The sequence below is a fragment of the Salvelinus fontinalis genome, chromosome 12, assembly GCF_029448725.1.
Source record: "Salvelinus fontinalis isolate EN_2023a chromosome 12, ASM2944872v1, whole genome shotgun sequence".
Taxonomy (NCBI): domain Eukaryota; kingdom Metazoa; phylum Chordata; class Actinopteri; order Salmoniformes; family Salmonidae; genus Salvelinus; species Salvelinus fontinalis.
The window spans coordinates 41,201,564-41,224,893 of NC_074676.1; the positions used below are offsets into that span (position 1 = coordinate 41,201,564).

The window sequence follows — 23,330 nt, forward strand, 5'->3', positions numbered from 1 at the left end:
ACTCCTGCTCCATAAAGGAGGGGGGAGATGTTACTCCTGCTCCATAAGGGAGGGGGGAGATGTTTCTCCTGCTCCATAAAGGAGGGGGGAGATGTTACTCCTGCTCCATAAGAGAGGGGGAGATGTTACTCCTGCTCCATAAGGGAGGGGGGAGATGTTACTCCTGCTCCATAAGAGAGGGGGAGATGTTACTCCTGCTCCATCAGGGAGGGGGAGATGTTACTCCTGCTCCATCAGGGAGGGGGAGATGTTACTCCTGCTCCATCAGGGAGGGGGAGATGTTACTCCTGCTCCATCAGGGAGGGGGAGATGTTACTCCTGCTCCATCAGGGAGGGGGAGATGTTACTCCTGCTCCATCAGTGAGGGGGAGGGTTACTCCTGCTCCATAAAGGAGGGGGGAGATGTTACTCCTGCTCCATCAGGGAGGGGGAGATGTTACTCCTGCTCCATCAGGGAGGGGGAGATGTTACTCCTGCTCCATCAGGGAGGGGGAGATGTTACTCCTGCTCCATCAGGGAGGGGGGAGATGTTACTCCTGCTCCATCAGGGAGGGGGGAGATGTTACTCCTGCTCCATCAGGGAGGGGGAGATGTTACTCCTGCTCCATCAGGGAGGGGGAGATGTTACTCCTGCTCCATCAGAGAGGGGGAGATGTTACTCCTGCTCCATCAGGCAGGGGGAGATGTTACTCCTGCTCCATAATCTTTCCCTCCTTTAGTATCCCTCTTCTGATCTCTCATTAACAACTGAACAAATAATTAACTCCATAATTTAACTCCACTTTCCACTTCATAAAATACTGCATGGGCTTAAATACTGTCTGCAGAAGAAATAAGCCATGAATCATTATCACTTTAAGGCAAAAATGTACAAACATTGACACATTTCAGTTCATTGCAGTGCAGTTGAAAAAAGTTAAACAATGCACTGTGACAATGTTAATTGCTAACCATAACGTTTTTAGGGGAAATAGCAGAACCTTTGGCTACTATGAAGTAATTTCACACAGTTTGAGTCAACACTTCAAAAGGCTGGTTTAATTACAGAAGTTGCTTGCTTGAGTCTGATAATAAGAACTCCTCTCTGGCTGTGACAACCTCTACCGGTTTTTCCTGAAGACGTGCCCAAAGCTTATCAGCTCAAGAAAACTGTAAATGGCATGAATTAAAAGGGGTTCGGCACATTTGGAGTGGCAAAGGAACGAGGTAAAGATAATTTCTTGGGCTTGCCATCAACAGAAAAACCACTGTCTCGGGTGAATTGTTTAGGAGTTGTCCTGTCCTCTCCGATCAGTGCACGAAAAGTTGATCTGATAAAACTGGGCGTGTGTATTTTCCTAGTTTTCCATGTCTCAACACGGCATGTTCTCATTTCAGGACGTCTGCATTTACTTTCAATTCTCAGGTGAAACATGAGTGACTGCTCTTCAGGATCAATTGATATCTACATAGTTCAAGTTTACTTCACGCTCTACTTGATATATTATGACATGTTTATTACATGGAACATTTTATGATGCCGAAAGACTGAAACAGGTGAGTTAGCCAATGTACACCTTGACCTGTCAGTAGTATATTCATTGCTGTATGCTTGACGATTTTCATTCACTAGCCTGTGTATTCATAGTGTTGTAACAGTAATTCCAAGTGTATCTCTCTGATTCACAGTTTATCTGTAAATGAAAACTTTTTGTAGGCTAACATACCTGACTGATGCAATGGTGCCAAAAAAAGTATAACATAGCCTAAATGTTTCAACCTTGGTAGCCTCATCAGATTGAATGAATTCAACACAGGCTAAAATCCTTAATGTATGTACCTGGTATAATCATTGCATTGATAATGACACAGAATAACTTTTTGCTGTCAATAGAAGTGCAAAAGGTTAGGTTTGATACTGTTTAGGATTGTATATGTTTAGGAATATATATATATATATATATACACTACCGTTCAAAAGTTTGGGGCCACTTAGAAATGTCCTTGTTTTTGAAAGAAAAGCGCCTCTTTTGTCCATTAAAAGAACATCAAATTCATTAGAAATACAGTGTAGACATTGTTAATGTTGTAAATGACTATTGTAGCTGGAAACTGTGTTTTTGTAATGGAAAATCTACATAGACGTACAGAGGCCCATTATCAGCAACCATCACTCCTGTGTTCCAATGGCACATTGTGTTAGCTAATTGAAGTTGATCATTTTAAAAGGCTAATTGATCATTACAAAACCCTTTTGCAATTATGTTAGCACAGCTAAAAACTGTTGTCCTGATTAAAGAAGCAATAAAACTGGCCTTCTTTAGACTAGTTGAGTATCTGGAGCATCAGCATTTGTGGGTTCGATTACAGGCTCAAAATGGCTAGAAACAAAGCATTTTCTTCTGAAACTAGTGAGTCTATTCTTGATCTGAGAAATGAAGGCTATTCCATGCGAGAAATTGCCAAGAAGCTGAAGATATCGTACAACGCTGTGTACTACTCCCTTCACAGAACAGCGCAAACTGGCTCTAACCAGAATAAGTAAGAGGAAAGAGTACATTAGAGTGTCTAGTTTGAGAAACAGATGCCTCACAAGTCCTCAACTGGCAGCTTCATTAAATAGTACCCGCAAAACACCAGTCTCAACATCAACAGTGAAGAGGCGACTCCTGGACGCTGGCCTTCCAGTCAGAGTTGCAAAGAAAAATCCATATCTCAGACTGGCCAATAAAAATAAAAAATGAAGATGGGCAAAAGAACACAGACACTGGACAGAGGAACTCTGCCTTGAAAATGTGCTTTTCTTTCAAAAATAAGGACATTTCTAAGCTGACCCCAAACTTTTGAACGGTAGTGTGTATATGGTAATACTTTAGCAATGAACCCTGATATTACTGTATTGCAATAGTTGTAACTACAATGATAAGACAAATCACTAATGACACAAATCTCCACAAGGACTGTAACAATGTACAACAGTAGCCTACTTCTCACAGGGTCCTTTCCAAGTGTTACAAGTTGCCCACACAGCTAGAAACCTTGCCTGAGATGCACTGATGAATTTCAGTCATTGTTTCTGGTAGTGTGTGTAGCAGGTATGTCAACAGGTGCCAATGCCTCTGGTTAAGTTGTGAGAAACAATGTTTTAATAACCTGAGAAGAGTTTGCCTGATATTGGGAAGGTTTCTAGTCACAGAAAAAGCCTTATTCTAGACTTCAAACATGATCAAAGGAGATCCTCCACTGAAAGTGCTTCTTAGTCCAGGACTAGGCTTAATCTGTCCGGGAAACCAGGTCGTAACACTCATATGGTTACGGTGATGTGTCTCAAAGGAGAATAGAACCATTGTATGACATAGTCCACTGTGGGCAGTTTCAGTGGTGTTGACACATCCAAGCGAACCATGACAATGTCAGGTATGTTGGTAAACCAGCTCTACTGAAGAACCAAACCCTCCTTTCTACTTCAATTCACAGGGAAGAGTTAGACGAAATGGGACATTGTACTTTCCCTGATGACTGCAACCCAGCATGACTCACTTTCATCTTTTTTTATTCTCTCCTTTTCCAGGAGACATGTTTGTGCTGCAGGTAAAACCAGGGCATCACCAGAATGCTGTTATACCTGAATACATGTTCTCTCTCTACAGGTAAAACCAGGGCATCACCAGACCGCTGTTATACCTGAATACATGTCCTCTCTCTACAGGTAAAACCAGGGCATCACCAGAATGCTGTTATACCTGAATACATGTTCTCTCTCTACAGGTAAAACCAGGGCATCACCAGAATACTGTTATACCTGAATACATGTTCTCTCTCTACAGGTAAAACCAGGGCATCACCAGACCGCTGTTATACCTAAATACATGTTCTCTCTACAGGTAAAACCAGGACATCACCAGAATACTGTTATACCTGAATACATGTTCTCTCTACAGGTAAAACCAGGACATCACCAGAATACTGTTATACCTGAATACATGTTCTCTCTCTACAGGTAAAACCAGGGCATCACCAGACCGCTGTTATACCTGAATACATGTTCTCTCTCTACAGGTAAAACCAGGGCATCACCAGAATACTGTTATACCTGAATACATGTTCTCTCTCTACAGGTAAAACCAGGGCATCACCAGACCGCTGTTATACCTGAATACATGTTCTCTCTCTACAGGTAAAACCAGGGCATCACCAGAATGCTGTTATACCTGAATACATGTTCTCTCTCTACAGGTAAAACCAGGGCATCACCAGACCGCTGTTATACCTAAATACATGTTCTCTCTCTACAGGTAAAACCAGGGCATCACCAGAATACTGTTATACCTGAATACATGTTCTCTCTACAGGTAAAACCAGGACATCACCAGAATGCTGTTATACCTGAATACATGTTCTCTCTACAGGTAAAACCAGGGCATCACCAGACCGCTGTTATACCTGAATACATGTTCTCTCTCTACAGGTAAAACCAGGGCATCAGCAGAATGCTGTTATACCTGAATACATGTTCTCTCTACAGGTAAAACCAGGGCATCACCAGACCGCTGTTATACCTGAATACATGTTCTCTCTCTACAGGTAAAACCAGGGCATCAGCAGAATACTGTTATACCTGAATACATGTTCTCTCTCTACAGGTAAAACCAGGGCATCACCAGAATGCTGTTATACCTGAATACATGTCCTCTCTCTACAGGTAAGTGGGAATACCCAGACCGCTGTTATACCTGAATACATGTCCTCTCTCTACAGGTAAAACCAGGGCATCAGCAGAATGCTGTTATACCTGAATACATGTCCTCTCTCTACAGGTAAGTGGGAATACCCAGACCGCTGTTATACCTGAATACATGTCCTCTCTCTACAGGTAAAACCAGGGCATCAGCAGAATGCTGTTATACCTGAATACATGTCCTCTCTCTACAGGTAAGTGGGAATACCCAGACCGCTGTTATACCTGAATACATGTCCTCTCTCTACAGGTAAAACCAGGGCATCACCATAATGCTGTTACACCTGAATACATGTTCTCTCTCTACAGGTAAGTGGGAATACCCAGACCGCTGTTATACCTGAATACATGTTCTCTCTCTACAGGTAAAACCAGGGCATCACCAGACCGCTGTTATACCTGAATACATGTCCTCTCTCTACAGGTAAAACCAGGGCATCACCAGAATGCTGTTATACCTGAATACATGTTCTCTCTCTACAGGTAAAACCAGGGCATCACCAGAATACTGTTATACCTGAATACATGTTCTCTCTCTACAGGTAAAACCAGGGCATCACCAGACCGCTGTTATACCTAAATACATGTTCTCTCTACAGGTAAAACCAGGACATCACCAGAATACTGTTATACCTGAATACATGTTCTCTCTACAGGTAAAACCAGGACATCACCAGAATACTGTTATACCTGAATACATGTTCTCTCTCTACAGGTAAAACCAGGGCATCACCAGACCGCTGTTATACCTGAATACATGTTCTCTCTCTACAGGTAAAACCAGGGCATCACCAGAATACTGTTATACCTGAATACATGTTCTCTCTCTACAGGTAAAACCAGGGCATCACCAGACCGCTGTTATACCTGAATACATGTTCTCTCTCTACAGGTAAAACCAGGGCATCACCAGAATGCTGTTATACCTGAATACATGTTCTCTCTCTACAGGTAAAACCAGGGCATCACCAGACCGCTGTTATACCTAAATACATGTTCTCTCTCTACAGGTAAAACCAGGGCATCACCAGAATACTGTTATACCTGAATACATGTTCTCTCTACAGGTAAAACCAGGACATCACCAGAATGCTGTTATACCTGAATACATGTTCTCTCTACAGGTAAAACCAGGGCATCACCAGACCGCTGTTATACCTGAATACATGTTCTCTCTCTACAGGTAAAACCAGGGCATCAGCAGAATGCTGTTATACCTGAATACATGTTCTCTCTACAGGTAAAACCAGGGCATCACCAGACCGCTGTTATACCTGAATACATGTTCTCTCTCTACAGGTAAAACCAGGGCATCAGCAGAATACTGTTATACCTGAATACATGTTCTCTCTCTACAGGTAAAACCAGGGCATCACCAGAATGCTGTTATACCTGAATACATGTCCTCTCTCTACAGGTAAGTGGGAATACCCAGACCGCTGTTATACCTGAATACATGTCCTCTCTCTACAGGTAAAACCAGGGCATCAGCAGAATGCTGTTATACCTGAATACATGTCCTCTCTCTACAGGTAAGTGGGAATACCCAGACCGCTGTTATACCTGAATACATGTCCTCTCTCTACAGGTAAAACCAGGGCATCAGCAGAATGCTGTTATACCTGAATACATGTCCTCTCTCTACAGGTAAGTGGGAATACCCAGACCGCTGTTATACCTGAATACATGTCCTCTCTCTACAGGTAAAACCAGGGCATCACCATAATGCTGTTACACCTGAATACATGTTCTCTCTCTACAGGTAAGTGGGAATACCCAGACCGCTGTTATACCTGAATACATGTTCTCTCTCTACAGGTAAAACCAGGGCATCACCAGACCGCTGTTATACCTGAATACATGTTCTCTCTCTACAGGTAAGTGGGAATACCCAGACCAACCTTTTTCCCTGACAAGAGGAACTATAAAGATGGAATGCAGCACAACACAAGTTCTCAGTGTAACATTATAACACTGTAAACAATAAGGCATTTTTAACTCAGTTAAACTTACTAGATGTCTTTTAGTCAATGAAAAGTAATTATTACTTATAGTGTTTATGTGGTGCTGACTCAAAACTAAATGAGAAGTTACATCAACTCAATTTGTTTAAGTTATGATAACAAATTCACTTTTTATCCAACATCAATTGTTTTTAATATCTGTGTTTTTGCATGTACATTGAGTGATTGATTAATCTTATACTAAACAAAGATAAATAACATACATTTTTCAAAATTTATCAAATCATTTAGTGACATTTTTTGCACAAATTACTGAAATGGAAAGGGCAGTCCATCATTACTTTAAGACATGAAGGTCAGTCAATCCGGAAAATGTCAAGAACTTTTACATTTCTTCAAGTGCAGTTGCAAAACCTATCAAGCACTATGATGAAACTGGCTCTCATGAGGACCGCCACACGAAAGTAAGACCCAGAGTTACCTCTGCTGCAAAGGATAAGTTCATTAGAGTTACCAGCCTCAGAAATTGCAGCCCAAATAAATGCTTCACAAGTAACAGACACATCTCAACATCAACTGTTCAGATGGGGCTGCTTGAATCAGGCCTTCATGGTTGAATTATTGCGAGTGAACCACTACTAAAGGACACCAATAAGAAGAAGAGACTTGCTTGGGACAAGAAACACGAGTAATGGACATTAGACTGGTGGAAATCTGTCCTTTGGTCTGTTGAGTCTAAATGTGAGATTTTTAGTTCCAACCGCTGTCTTTGTGAGAGGCAGAGTAGGTGAACGGATGATCTCAGCATGTGTGGTTCCCACCGTGAAGCATGGAGGAGGAGTGATGGTGTGGGGGTGCTTTGCTGGTGACACTGTCAGTGACTTATTTAGAATTCAATGCACTCTTAACCAGCGATACGCCATCCCATCTAGTTTGCGCTTAGTGGGACTATCATTTGTTTTTCAACAGGACAATGACCCAACACACCTCAAGGCCTTGTAAGGGCTATTTGACCAAGAAGGAGAGTGATGGAGTGCTGCATCAGATGACCTGGCCTCCACAATCACAATCACTCTACCAAATTGAGATGGTTTGGGATGAGTTGGACCACAGAGGGAAGGAAAAGCATATGTGGGAACTGTTGGAAAAACATTCCAGGTGAAGCTAGTTGAGAGAATGACAATAGTGTGCAAAGCTGTCATCAAGTCAAAGGGTGGCTACTTTGAAGAATCTAGAATAGAAAATATTTAGATTTGTTTAAAACTTTTTTGGTTTCTACATGATTTCATGTTATTTCATAGTTGTGATGTCTTCACTAATATTCTACAATGTAGAACAGGTAGGTGTAGGTGCATCCAAACTTTTGACTGGTACTGTATGTAAATGTTATTTTTAATAAATTTGCACAAAAATAACTTTTCTGTCCGTATATTTTTTTGTGTGTTGATTGAGGACAATAAAAAAATATATATATTTTAGTATAAAACTGTAATGTAACAAAATGTGGAAAAGTGAAGGGATCAGAATACTTTGTATGTGACTTGCAGGAAGGGTTGTACAATTCTGGTACATTTTCCAGGTTTTCCAGGAATCCTGGTTGAAAAATTCCTTAAATTCTCAAACCAGAATATATATATATATTTTCTTTATCTGGTAATTTGGAGAAAAATTACTGGAATTTTGCTACCCTACTTGCAGGCCTGATGTGGCCTGTAAACCTCAAGTTTCAGACAACTGTAGGAGGGTGAAACTAGACCTCATATAAGGCCTTATGAGATGTGTAATGTATTGTCATAAAGAGTAGAATTATAATATTCGCCTAGCATCTCACTTGGTGAAAGGCCACAGGACGGAACATTAACAGAAATCAACAACCATATCTCTATCACTAACAAATGCAGTCATGGGTGGTAACTCTACAATTCACCTCAAGGCAAGGCACACTGAGAAATGATATTGGAGGCATGGCTTAGTGGGTATATTATTCAAAATGGTCAAGCTGATCTAGAACCCCAACAAATCTAGAACCCCTACAGTGTCACAGTGACTATTGTTTAATGACTACAAAATAACTAAGTAGCTGTACAACGACATATTAAGTGCAAGAGGTTTCCTCAAAGGTTTTGAGTAATGGCAGCACATTGGGATGTAGAGTATGGTTGACTATACACTGGTATATTTAATACTTGCGCTTTGATTGCCAATGGAAAGGGATACAGGGCTGTTGAACAACTTGCAATATGGTTTTCCAGCCATGTGTTGTATAATATCTGCCAACTAAACCTGTAACTCGCAGAATAAATGCTTTAAGCAAATTCCTGAGTCTGAATTTTCCAGGACAGCCAATGGCACCACATGCTACTCAACACATTTAGGCTAGTTGGGCCTTTCATAAACTATTCACTTGTGCCTTGCATCATACTTTGGTCTCCAATAGTCTTGATAGAAATGTGATACAGAACCTGAAGTTAGAAAAATAATAGTGACAAAGAATTGTACATAAATATTTGATGAATAAACACATGCAAATGTCAACTGTTTATTCAGTTCATGATACAAAACAGTCACAGTAAGTGTCAGTAGTCACTTTTATGATTTCATTTGTAGATTGCATTCAGGCCCTGGATGGCAAAACAAAAACATTACACTTGATTTCGGGTTCAGATTGCACTCAAAGCATATAGAACAATCATTACACAGCAATCACCAATATGCACTCAGTCTGACCAGATAATGTACATGTTTTAATTTGATATTCAATATGTCCACAAGATGGTGCTATTATCCCAAAGAATAGACAGATCTCAGTTCTGAGCAGTTCTACACCAATACTCCTCAACCGTCATTACCCTAGGAGCTGAGATTCCCCGGTATCTACAAGTCCCTGGAAAAATAAACCATCCCTATGGCACAAATCCCATCCTTCCAACAAGTCAGAACATTTCACACATCTAGAATGTCTTTGATACGCACAGAAGTCTCAAAAGAATATATTGAAGCAGACGCTACCAACTTGGACAAAACATATCAACAAAAACACCATCATAGACTATGATGAACATCACTCAATGGAAAAATGTAAATACGACGGAATCATAATTAAACATTTCATTAGATCAAACTGGAAACTGTGTGGGATTACTCTTTATATATGTGTAATAAACAATAATTAGGCTATAATACATGATATGAACATGGTGGTACCATGACCACTGGCAGTACAGTATGTCTCCATCCCAAATGGCACACTATTCTCTACTTTTAACCAAAGCACGATTGGCCCTGGTCAAAAGTAGTGCACTATATATAGGGAATATGGTGCAATTTGGGATGCATGCTCTCTCTAAAAGTCCCTATATAGTCTCCTGTAATCCCTTTGCTATAGCATGGATCCTATTAAAGTATGACGTCTGGTAATAAAAAAGTGTTTAATCCATCGCCACCACTACCACCCTCATTCAATACGTAAAACAAAAAAAAGACGAAACTGGCCATGGAGAAGTCGACCCCCATCACCCAGCTGCCGGGAGAAGTCGACCCCCATCACCCAGCTGCCGGGAGAAGTCGACCCCCATCACCCAGCTGCCGGGAGAAGTCGACCCCCATCACCCAGCTGCCGGGAGAAGTCGACCCCCATCACCCAGCTGCCGGGAGAAGTCGACCCCCATCACCCAGCTGCCGGGAGAAGTCGACCCCCATCACCCAGCTGCCGGGAGAAGTCGACCCCCATCACCCAGCTGCCGGGAGAAGTCGACCCCCATCACCCAGCTGCCGGGAGAAGTCGACCCCCATCACCCAGCTGCCGGGAGAAGTCGACCCCCATCACCCAGCTGCCGGGAGAAGTCGACCCCCATCACCCAGCTGCCGGGAGAAGTCGACCCCCATCACCCAGCTGCCGGGAGAAGTCGACCCCCATCACCCAGCTGCCGGGAGAAGTCGACCCCCATCACCCAGCTGCCGGGAGAAGTCGACCCCCATCACCCAGCTGCCGGGAGAAGTCGACCCCCATCACCCAGCTGCCGGGAGAAGTCGACCCCCATCACCCAGCTGCCGGGAGAAGTCGACCCCCATCACCCAGCTGCCGGGAGAAGTCGACCCCCATCACCCAGCTGCCGGGAGAAGTCGACCCCCATCACCCAGCTGCCGGGAGAAGTCGACCCCCATCACCCAGCTGCCGGGAGAAGTCGACCCCCATCACCCAGCTGCCGGGAGAAGTCGACCCCCATCACCCAGCTGCCGGGAGAAGTCGACCCCCATCACCCAGCTGCCGGGAGAAGTCGACCCCCATCACCCAGCTGCCGGGAGAAGTCGACCCCCATCACCCAGCTGCCGGAGAAGTTGACCCCCATCACCCAGCTGCCGGAGAAGTTGACCCTATCACCTAGCTGTCTGTCTAAAGGTCCCTTTGAGTGGAATTACATCATGTTCTCACTTACTCTGTTGATTCAGTGGATGACTGATACTTCCCTCCACACTTTGTTTACCCTGAGAATGTTTACTCATGTTACACGCACAGGAAGTGATATCCCTCTTAGAGAGTGGTGTGTGTGTGTGAGACAGGGAGTGAAGGCATTTCATTAGGAATGGAATGTACAGGAAACAAGAAATGCCTTTTAAGAGTGATGCCAAATCAAATAAGATTAAATAAAAGTATATAAAACTAAATAAAATGCAGAAACAGAAACTTGCACTTTAACAGGTAACCAACGAGTCAACCATTCAATCAATGGACACTGTCGATTAGGAAAAACACAACCTGGGGAGTATTCATTATTGTACACTGTAGCAAAACATACAGCAATGGAAAATGTTTTGCAACAAAAACAAGAGTTTCTATTGGACAAATTCAGGTTGGTCCCTCCCCGTTTTGTCCCGTTCCTAGTGAATACAGCTCTGACAAAACAAGCACAAGAGTTATGTTTGGCACAGATCTGAAATGTACATGCATTCAATTCCTACTGTTCCACTTCTCTTAGCGCTGAAAGCATTTGCCGATGCCAGTTTGTAAGCAGATAAGACAAAATCAAATACTGACGGCACATCCAATCAAATATATTAGGGCTAATATTTAAAATAGCATGTTTTGTTGATCCACAAAACAACTGATTGGCGTTTGCGGTGGCTTGTGCTCTAGCTGACTAACAAAGAGAACAGAACTGTCAGTAAGTATGCACGTAGAAACACAATGATAGCAGTATGTCCCATAACACTTCACCTCCAAGTCCGTATTCCCAGCAGCTATGTACACCAGCCCCTTAGAAAGACATGGGAACACAGGTAGAGAGCTTGCAGAGAGCAACAAGTCCACATACGATCACCATCCGTTTCCGGACTGGAAAGACGTTAACACAAAGATCCATTCTCCTGAAATAATAGAGTTTTGGACTGGGCCGGTCATGTTGTTGTTCAGCCTTGATGTGCAGCACGATACAAGCACAGGAGAACTGGAACCTGGGAGTGCACAGAACAACGCGGCCACCATTTTGACTCCAAAGACAGGCACATCCCATAGACAGCCATAGATACAGAGACAGAGATTGCACAGTTATATATCCAGCAAAGGCCTGATCCACCATGACGAGCATGATCCACGGATGGACAGAAACACCAGCAAACGACTAACACAGCAAAACAGGAACATTTCACTCTTTTTTAAATCATCATCTTCCACATCATCATCCACAGTTAAGAGCCAGCAGGAGTTAGAATGTCACAAGGCGTCTCCTTTCGGTTCTTTGTTGTCGCGCCAATTAAAAGAAAGAACAAATGACAGCGTGTGAGTTTCAGCTCTCAGCTGCACCTCCTCTTGGCCAACACCCTCCCCGAACCCACTGCCAACGACTAGGTACATTGTTCCAAGGCTCTTGGCCAATAGAAAGTGATGGGAGTTTTAAAAATACAGCAAAGAAAAAAAATCTAAATAAACTCAGATGGATGGCTTAGGAAGCCTCGGTCACTGTCTGTAATAGACACCTAGAAGATATAGGGAGGAGAGAGAGAGCGCATCAGCTTGATCTTTAACACCTAACAATATAATCACTGGCTAGAATGGTTGGAGCTCTCTAAGAAATACATTTGGTGTATGCCAACCATGTGGTATGCTGGATAGAAAGTTAGCTGTATGAGAAATGTTAGATCTAAATTCTTTGTGTTTTAGGTTGAGGCCCGAGTTAAACCCGACAAAAATAGCTGAATTTACCTTTGAAAGCTGCCTCAGGTCTGGCTGGAGACCCGGAAGAATAGTGGCTCCCTGAGTAGCTGGACTCCACATTCTCATAGTCATGTGGAGGAGGTTGAGAAGGCCTGTGAGAGGGCAGAGGGCGAGAGAGAGAAACAATTATTTTAAGGCCATAATATTGTTACAACACGGGGTGTATTCATGTTGTTGGCAGGCTAATGACAGAGTGAGGCCAGCACCTGGCAGGCTAATGACAGAGTGAGGCCAGCACCTGGCAGGCTAATGACAGAGTGAGGCCAGCACCTGGCAGGCTAATGACAGAGTGAGGCCAGCACCTGGCAGGCTAATGACAGAGTGAGGCCAGCACCTGGCAGGCTAATGACAGAGTGAGGCCAGCACCTGGCAGGCTAATGACAGAGTGAGGCCAGCACCTGGCAGGCTTTTGGTGGTTCCTGGGCTTCTGGTATTCCTCCTCTCGTAGTCTGGGATGCACTACCTCCTCTGAGCTTGGCTGGAACACACACAGACAGACACTATCTTCAGTCTGGGCTTATCAACAAGTTGATCAAAAAAATGCACCTTAAACTGTGCCAATAAACCTGCACTAACATTAGGTTGCTTTGGATAAGAGCGTCTGCTGAATGACTAAAATGTAACCTGTGCTGCTCTTACTACAGTACTCCTATGTAAAAAACAAAAAAACAGGTCATTTCAACAAATTAATTAATTGGCGGGACCGCCATTACAGTATGAAACATATTATCTTAATGATCAGAATACTGTACATGTAGTCCTGAAATCATAAAGTCATCTCATTCAGAAAAATAAGGAGAGAGAGAGTTACCTTGTAGTCTCCTCCCTCTGGCCTCCTCCTCTCTTCCGGCCTCATCCCCTGCTTCTCCTTCTCTCTGGACTTCTTGTACTCAATCTTCTCCCGCTCCATCAGCAGCCGGGCTATCTCCTGACAACACCAATACAACGTGGTTATTCTACTCCCGCTCCGTCAGCAGCTGGGCTATCTCCTGGCAACACCAATACAACGTGGTTATTCTACTCCCGCTCCGTCAGCAGCCGGGCTATCTCCTGGCAACACCAATACAACGTGGTTATTCTACTCCCGCTCCGTCAGCAGCCGGGCTATCTCCTGACAACACCAATACAACGTGGTTATTCTACTCCCGCTCCGTCAGCAGCCGGGCTATCTCCTGACAACACCAATACAACGTGGTTATTCTACTCCCGCTCCGTCAGCAGCCGGGCTATCTCCTGGCAACACCAATACAACGTTTACTATACAGTTACAGTACAAACACAGAGACTTGCTACAAATGAATGAGAGTGGCTCCATTTCTCCAGCTGTTTACTAAAACAAGAGGCGGGGTAACGGTATGTTGTTCCTCCAATCTGAGATTGTCCCTTTCAGGCACATAGTGTTGCATCATATGGCTTCTGCCACACACGGATATAACCATGATGTGGTGAGAGTTGATTACCCAGGTTAACACTGACCAAAAGGAATGAATGGACCAAGGGACATCATTTATTTCACAAAGGTAAACAACTTGTACACACCTTGCTTCATTGCTGTGTCAAAAGTTGAGACTTGAGAGACAGGGCAAGAGAATGAGAGAAAATGAAAGAGAGCGCGAGAAGGTCAGTGACGACTGTTCCAGACAGAGAAGCAGCCGGCCGTCTACTCACCTCATCCTGAGCCACTTGGGCCGCACGCTTGTCCATCTTGCTTCCCTAAACCCGAAAAATAATTAAGAACCAATTGAGTCATATTTTCCCTCAGCATAGAACATTCTGTTCCCTGGGCTCTATCATGACATAACATAGGAAGTGACTGTTGAGCCGGAACATTTCTCACAGACATCTGAAACAAAACATAGCTGAGGTCTACTGAATGTTACGTATGTTAACTAAACGATGGGACAGAGTTTTAGCTACCATGTTGTCCAAGGGTTTTATGATGTTTTAATAAGGGTGTTATATTGTCCTAATAACTCTCACCTTCACCTCTTCCTCCTGTAGTTTCCGGGCCACCTCCATGTCCAGCAGCTCCTGCTCCCGCAGGTCCAGCTTAGTGATGCCCTGGGTGGCCTCGCCGAGTCCGTAATTCCCTGCCATTACCACTGCTCCACGAACCCCTGGTCCTCCTTGCACGATACGACCTGCAGGGGGCGCCACACAACATAGAGTCAATACAGCTGTTTGTAGTCTGGAACAGTGTTTCCCCAATGCTGTTCCTGGGGACCCAAAAGAGTGTACTTTTTTATTTTTGCCCTAGTACTACACATCTGATTCAACTAATCGTCAAGCCTTTAACTTGAATCAGGAATAAATAACTAAGACGTGCAGCCTTTTGGGACCTCAGGACCAGGGAACACCAGACTAGAGTGGATGAGAACCACAGAATCCCTAACTCTGATTCTTCTAGGGCTGCAGTGTCTACAGGTTTAAATCACTGCTATTTTAATCAATGTCTGATTTATGGTCAGAGTAGGTAAGTGTGGACAAATTGATGGCAAATCCATGCCAGTACTTGATCAGTTCTGGTGAGTAGACTAGACAGGGATGAAAGTGCACGCCGACAGAAGCCCTTGAGGAATAGAATTGGAGTGTAACAGTAAAAACATTACAGAAAGAAATGTCATGTATAGAAGCTGATCAATACTAGAATCATGTCTGTTCTACGCAGTATATTTCTATCTGGGCGCTCTGTCACACACACACACCTGATTCAACTGTTTCACAGAGACCTTTGGCAGCAGGGCCTTGTATTGTGACTGACTGTGGAATTCCACCATAATGACTGAAAGCTGCTACACCAAGATGATGATGACGAAGAGGAAAATAATTGTTGATGAATGATTATTTAGTTAGAGACAAAACCACCACCAGCAGCTCCCAGCCATGGGCCAATCAAGAACCCACACACACACCACACCCACAAATGGTCGGCCACGGGCCCGGCGCTAGGCCGTACCTGGCTCCCTGGGAGCGGGGTGAGTATGGGAGCGCTCCTTGCCCGTGCTGGGGCCCTCCCCAGGGTCCCTGTGTCCCCTCTCCCCTCTCTCTCTCCCCATCCTGGGGCTCCTCCTCGCCGCCTCCTCACACAGCTCACTGGGGCCAGAGCGGAGCGTCAGGCGGGCCCTGGCCCCCCCTTTCTCCTCTTCATCATCCCCAGGGAAAGGGGCCTCCTCCCCACCACCGTCCCAGGCCCTGCTGCGGCTACTGGGGATGGGCTCGTCCTGGACTTCATCCAGACCTCGCTCCCTGCTCTTGGTTCTCTCTCGGTGTCTGTCTTTGTCTCGGCTATGCTCTTGGTCTCTCAATCGCTCCCCGTGTCTTCCCTGTCTTGGTGCATCTCTCTCAATTTCCTCATCTCTCCTGGGTTCTCTCCGTCTGTCTCTTTCCCCCTCTCTCTCCCACTCCCGGTGTCTCTCTCTATCCCTGTCCCAAGCCTCGTCTCTCTTCACAGGGATATGGGACGGCGGGGGCGGCCGGGCGGGCCTCTCCTTCCTCCTGACCACCCTATCCCCCCCCTCCTCCTCTCGCTGTTTCCTGGGCTCATGGTTGTCTGCAAAGAAGGTTGACTGGGACCCCTGGTGGTCTCTGCTCCTCTGGCCCTCCTTCCCTCTGCTTCTACCCTCAGTGGGGTGGTGGTAATCGGGGTACCTGTCCCCATGTTTGCCCCTGCTACTGGAGCGGTGGTGCTCAGGGTGTGCGTCTCCATGCCTGCCCCTTCTCCCCTCTCCCCTACCCTCTAAATGGTGCTCAGGGTATCTGGAAAGAGAGTTGGTTCTAGTCTCCACAGCATCTCTCTCCGAAGAGAGAGAGTTAGAACCAGGCCGCCTGGGTTTTTCATCCAGGTCCAAAGAGGCTCGGATGGCTGGGTTGAGGGGAGGGAGGATGGATATGAAGAGATGGAAGGAAGACATGGATGGGTGGAACAAGACAATAACAGAGATGTCAGTGAAGCTGGGTTGGTTAGTTATACAGTTGAAGTCAGAAGTTTACATACATCTTAGCCAAATACATTTAAACCCAGTTTTTCACAATTCCTAATGACTCCAACACTTCGGTTGGAGTCATTAAAACTCGTTTTTCAACCACTCCACAAATTTCTTGTTTTAACAAACTATAGTTTTGGCAAGTCGGTTAGGACATCTACTTTGTGCATGACACAAGTCATTTTTCCGACAATTGTTTACAGACAGATTATTTCACTGTATCACAATTCCAGTGGATCAGAAGTTTACATACACTAAGTTGACTGTGCCTTCAAACAGTTTGGAAAATTCCAGAAAATGATGTCATGGCTTTAGAAGCTTCTGATTGACAAATTGACAAACATCAAATGATGTCAATTAGCCTATTGGAGGTGTACCTGTGGATGTATTTCAAGGCCTACCTTCAAAATCAGTGCCTCTTTGCTTGACATCATGGGAAAATCAAAAGAAATCAGCCAAGACAACAGAAAACAAATTGTAAACCCCCACAAAGTCTGGTTCATCCTTGGGAACAATTTCCAAATGCCTGAAGGTACCACGTTCATCTGTACAAACAATAGTACGCAAGTATAAACACCAAGTGACCACGCAGCCGTCATACCGCTCAGGAAGGAGACGCGTTCTGTCTCCTGGAGATTAACGTAATTTGGTGCAAAAAGTGCAAATCAATCCCAAAACAGCAGGAAAGGACCTTGTGAAGATACTGGAGGAAACAGGTACAAAAGTATCTATATCCACAGTAAAACGAGTCCTACATTGAAATTACCTGAAAGTACGCTCAGCAAGGAAGAAGCCACGGTTTGCAACTGCACATGGGGACAAAGATTGTACTTTTTGGAGAAATGTCCTCTGGTCTGATGAAACAAAAGTAGAACCGTTTGGCCATAATGACCATCGTTATGTTTGGAGGAAAAAGGGGGATGCTTGCAAGCTGAAGAACACCATCCCAACCGTGAAGCACAGGGGTGGCAGCATCATGTTGTGGGGGTGCTTCGCTGCAGGAGGGACTGGTGCACTTCACAAAATAGATGGCATCATGAGGTAGGAAAATTGTCGATATATTGAAGCAACATCTCAAGACATCAGTCAGGAAGTTAAAGCTTGGTCACAAATGGGTCTTCCAAATGGACAATGACCCCAGCATACTTACAAAGCTGTGGCAAAATGGCTACAGGACAACAAAATCAAGGTATTGTAGTGGCCAACACAAAGCCCTGACCTCAATCCTATAGAACATTTGTGGGCAGAACTGAAAAAGCGTGTGCGAGCATGGAGGCCTACAAACCTGACTCAGTTACACCAGCTCTGTCAGGAGGAATGGGCCAAAATTCACCCAACTTATTGTGGGAAGCTTGTGGAAGGCTACCCGTAACGTTTGACCCAAGTTAAACAATTTAAAGGCAATGCTATCAAATACTAATTGAGTGTATGTAAACTTCTCACCCACTGGGAATGTAATGAAAGAAATAAAAGCTGAAATAAATCATTATCTCAACTATTATTCTGACATTTCACATTATTAAAATAAAGTGGCGATCCTAACTGACCTAAGACAGGGAATTGTTACTAGGAGTAAATGTCAGGAATTGTGAAAAACTGAGATTAAATGTATTTGGCTAAGGTGTATGTAAACTTCCGACTTCAACTGCATATATAAAACATAATGATACAAATCAGACCAGCTACTGATAGTTTGAGAAGGACATGTACTTTCTATGCCTGTAATATGTGATTGTCCCACCTAGCTATCTGAATATACTAACTACTGTAATATGTGATTGTCCCACCTAGCTATCTGAATATACTAACTACTGTAATATGTGATTGTCCCACCTAGCTATCTGAATATACTAACTACTGTAATATGTGATTGTCCCACCTAGCTATCTGAATATACTAACTACTGTAATATGTGATTGTCCCACCTAGCTATCTGAAGATGATTTCACTAACTGTAAGTCGCTCTGGATAAGAGTGTCTGTTAAATGACTCAAATGTAAATTAACTTTTACAGCCACAGTTAACCTTCCTAACATGCACTGACAAATCACAGGCCTGCATTCGAGTGAAAACAAACAATGTGTGAAGGACACAGGTGTGTGTCAGCCGAATGGAATGGCAGGCATCCAGCAGCAGCTGTCGAGGTTAATCTGATCAACAGAAACTACTCTGTAAATGTTGAAATACAAGGCCAGGTAGAAACCACCTAGTCCTTAATGTCTTGTTAATTACATAATCATTTAAAATGCTCCGTAACCCTCAACAATGGGCTGTTCTCTGTATTATGGCAGATAGCCAACTACTTCTCCATCAGTCAACTGTCAGTTTTATAAGCCGACTGAGCAGTTAAGTGTGGAAATGATGCTCTGGCCTGCTTTTCTCTCTCAATAACAAAACCCAGACACATGTCTTTCCTTCCTCTGTCTCACCTCCCTCTCTTCACACCTCGCTCTCCCCCAGTGGTTTATCTGCAGAAGCTGAACGCTAAACCAACCTCTGTTTCTCTCTGAATGAGAAGACAAACATGGCAGCTAGGCAGCGTCCGTCACTTCCTGAGAAGGGTGGCCAATCACACGGGCCTGAGGAAACGACTCGCCCGAGATAAGACGTGGCAGAGAGTGTGTGTGTGGAGGGGCATGTACACACTAGAGCTGGGCGATACAATAAAAACATTTTTTTTTAAATCCATATTGCGACAAATTGACTGAATTATCACAATAACGATCCATTGGACGATACCATTTTTTAAATTTTTTTATTACTCTTAAAACTACTACTTTAAAATTATGTAGTTGTAAAAATGTCCCATCAACAACCACCCATATTAGAAGACTTATTTCATTTCAAACTTTTTATTGTAATGAACGATATGAGCAAAGTGTCCATGAAAAGGGGTCGGTGTGGAAGAATTGTTTGATTTATCGTCCCAGCTCTAGCACACCCACGGCAGCATGGGAGAATGTTTGTTTGTGTAATACAGAGGGAGCCCTGGGTTCTAAAGCCAGCCCAGCTAGACAGTAATACATGAGAGAGCAGGGTGAGGTAGTGCTACATACAGCTTTAGCCATAAAGCCTCTCAGAGTAGGAGTCCTGATCTAGGATCAGGTTCCCCAGTGTCCATATAATCTTATTCATTGTGCTCTAAAAAGGCAAAACTGATCCAAGATCAGCCCTCCTACTCTGAGAGACTTTGTGGCTATGGCCCTGGGTTGGTTATGCATCTACAGGAAGAGGATTTTCCCGAGGAAAGAAGAGATTCGTGTGGAAAGACATGACGGCAGAACATTCCTGACAGCAGTGACTGTCCCTTCAGCCCTGCTCATACTAACCTACATACTGTAACTACAGCCTGCATGCTAGCAGATACCCATAGACTTCCAGTCATTGCGCTAACGCTAGTTAGCATTGGCTAGCAAAACTACCTCTAACTTCCTTCCTACTGGACACGGAGACATAAAAATGGTATCCACGAGTTCATCTGACTCAATAAAAAATATATACTTTGGTCATGTTAAAAAAAGGTCATCTGACTTAGAAAACAGTCCTGATCCTATAGGCCTAGTCCGTTTCCAAAACAACACACTGAATTCAGATATTTTCACTCATTTCTATTGTAAAAAGTGAAGTCTTTCTACTCAATACCACAACTCATTTTATAAATCTGGTAAAGTATTCAAATAGTTTCGCTGTGAATTTGGGGTTGAATCAAGGTACTAGAATGTACTAGTGGACACCAGAGCTGGTTCTGCATTAACTTATTTTATTATCCACCATCGCTTTCCAATGAGACATTGGAGTCAAAGCTGCTCTCGCAGCCCTGCAAAACAACGCCTCAGCTCACTAACGAGCAGAACTGCAGTGTGTGTGTAAGATAGGCAGAGAGGAGGGAGCAAGATGACAAATGACTCCTCAGTATCTACGCACACACGCTCTACCTCAAGGTCAGCTATTTGCTTAAAACAGCCCTCCTAAATCCTCATCCTAAATCAACTCTATTCTAACACACTACTCCATCCCACCCCCCCCCCCCCCCCTATATTTGATTTTGATAACCCACCCACCCTTACACATAACCAGTGGCACATACCCTTCCCTCCGACAACAGAATAATATATAATCCCACAGCCTTCCCTCCGACAACAGAAAAATATATAATCCCACAGCCTTCCCTCCGACAACAGAAAAATATATAATCCCACAGCCTTCCCTCCGACAACAGAAAAATATATAATCCCACAGCCTTCCCTCCGACAACAGAAAAATATATAATCCCACAGCCTTCCCTCCGACAACAGAATAATATATAATCCCACAGCCTTCCCTCCGACAACAGAATAATCTAATCCCACAGCCTTCCCTCAAACAGAATAATCTTATCCTAAATCTCTCACTCCAACAGGAATCTAATCCTAATCACTCACGCCAACAGGAATATAATGCTATATCCCCAAACCAATAGGAATATAATCCTATATCCCCCAACAACAGAATAGTATAATCCTAACTCCAGCAGGAATATAATCCTAATCCCTAACTCCAGCAGGAATATAATCCTAATCCCTTACTCCAACAGGAATCTAATCCTAATCACTCACGCCAACAGGAATATAATGCTATATCCCCAAACCAATAGGAATATAATCCTATATCCCCCAACAACAGAATAGTATAATCCTAACTCCAGCAGGAATATAATCCTAATCCCTCACTCCAACAGGAATATAATCCTATATCCACAGACAGGGGGTGCGCCAGTACCATTATCCTCGTAGTACTCCTCCTCAAAGTTGGCCTCCAGCTGCTTCTGTCGCTTCCTCTCCTCCTTCCTCTCTTTCTCCTGCAGTTTACGAGCAATGGCCTGTAAACACGCATTGAGACACACACACACACACAAATAAACAAACCACGACACCTCACTTGTTTTTTTTACCCTAGATTGAGACGTTTTCCCCTGAGGACTGGAATTTAAAGGACTAGGTTTTAATAAGTATGAGGAATCAGCAGAATAGGCCTGCCAGTTCCAATCAGACCTGGATTAAAATACAAATTTGAAATCTTATAAATAAATTGAGCATTTGCGTTAGCCTGCCTGGGCTAGTGCCAAACATGGAGGGTTTAAAGTGTTGGGATTATTATATTGGTTCCATTGAACCAGGTAGACTATCAAGCACAGATTTAAAAGGTGCAATTTTTTGAAATTGCTTCACCATTTCCTGGTTGCTAAAATTCTAATAAATAGTTGGCCTAATTTCTGTTTATGTGACAAAACAATTTATCTTGTAGAGAAAGATTAGATGGTACAATCTTTTCAATAACCAAAAATATTATAATTTCAGCTGGTGTACAAAACCGAAAGTTAGAAGTAAAAACGAAACTTAACAGGAAGCATATAAATAGCTCACTTAGAACTGATCTACCACTTCTTAGACTTGCTTTCAATGAGAATGACAGATCTATAACTCACATTTCTATGCGAATTTGGTCTGGTCGCCCCAAAGAGTTGAACTATTTCAACTATTTGAAATGTCATATATACTGAACAAAAATAACACGCAACATAACAATTTCAAAGATTTTACTGAGTTACAGTTCATAAAAGGCAATCAGTAAATTTAAATATATGAATTAGGCCCTAATCTATGAATTTCACATGACTGTGCAAGGACACAGCCATGGGTGGCCCTGGGAGTCTATAGGGCTTTATTAGACAGAAATACTCCTCGGCACCCAGCACCACCTCAATTCTCTGGCAACAGCTCTGGTGGACATTCCTGCAGTCAACATGCCAATTGCACGCTCCCTCAAAACATTTGTGGTATTGTGTTGTGTGACAAAACTGCACATTTTAGAGTGACCTTTTATTCCCCCCCCCCCAGCACAAGGTGCACCTGTGTAATGATCATGCTGTTTAATCAGCTTCTTGATATGCCACACCTGTCAGGTGGATGGATAATCTTGGCAAGAGAGAAATGCTCACCAACAGGAATGTGATGAAATCTGAGAGAAATAAGCTTTTTGTGCATATGGAACATTTCTGAGATCTTTTATTTCAGCTCTTGAAACAAGGGACCAACACTTTACATGTGTTTATATTTTTGATCAGTATAGTATTTGATGTCACCAGACATGAGGTCAACATTGGGCTAGACATTCTTTCTAACACTAAAGTAAAATAAGTACAGGCTGTTACACCAGTAGAGGTTTTCAATAAGCCAATCGGGTGATCCGCCCACGGTGACCCATCGATACTACAGTTTGTGATTGGAGGGAGGAGGTATGCCCATGTTGACTGGTTGAGGCGGGAGGAGGGGGAGGGGTGTAGTGTCACTTACCGCATCCTTCTCCTCCTGCATCCGCTGCTGCTTGGCCTGTCGGACCAGTTCCTCCTGAATCTCCTGGGCGATCTCATTGTCACTGCGCTCACTAGGTGTGTGTGTGTGTGTGTGTGTGTGTGT

At 43.7% G+C, this 23,330-nt stretch overlaps 1 protein-coding gene across 3 annotated transcripts in view; it reads right to left on the reverse strand.

Annotated features, from left to right (window-relative positions):
* Positions 1–9,207: 9,207 nt before the first annotated feature.
* Positions 9,208–23,330, reverse strand: part of LOC129867424 (coiled-coil domain-containing protein 50-like) — a 31,093-nt gene continuing 16,970 nt past the window's right edge. The window contains exons 4-12 of one of the 3 annotated variants that reach the window (XM_055940814.1): positions 23,208–23,298; positions 21,634–21,733; positions 15,849–16,754; positions 14,873–15,033; positions 14,561–14,605; positions 13,704–13,820; positions 13,291–13,370; positions 12,881–12,984; positions 9,208–12,654 (exon numbers count right to left, since the gene is read on the reverse strand). In XM_055940814.1, coding sequence (XP_055796789.1) covers positions 12,635–12,654; positions 12,881–12,984; positions 13,291–13,370; positions 13,704–13,820; positions 14,561–14,605; positions 14,873–15,033; positions 15,849–16,754; positions 21,634–21,733; positions 23,208–23,298 — 1,624 coding nt within the window. In that variant the 3' untranslated portion in view covers positions 9,208–12,634. The other 2 variants (XM_055940816.1, XM_055940815.1) reach the window with 2 other exon arrangements.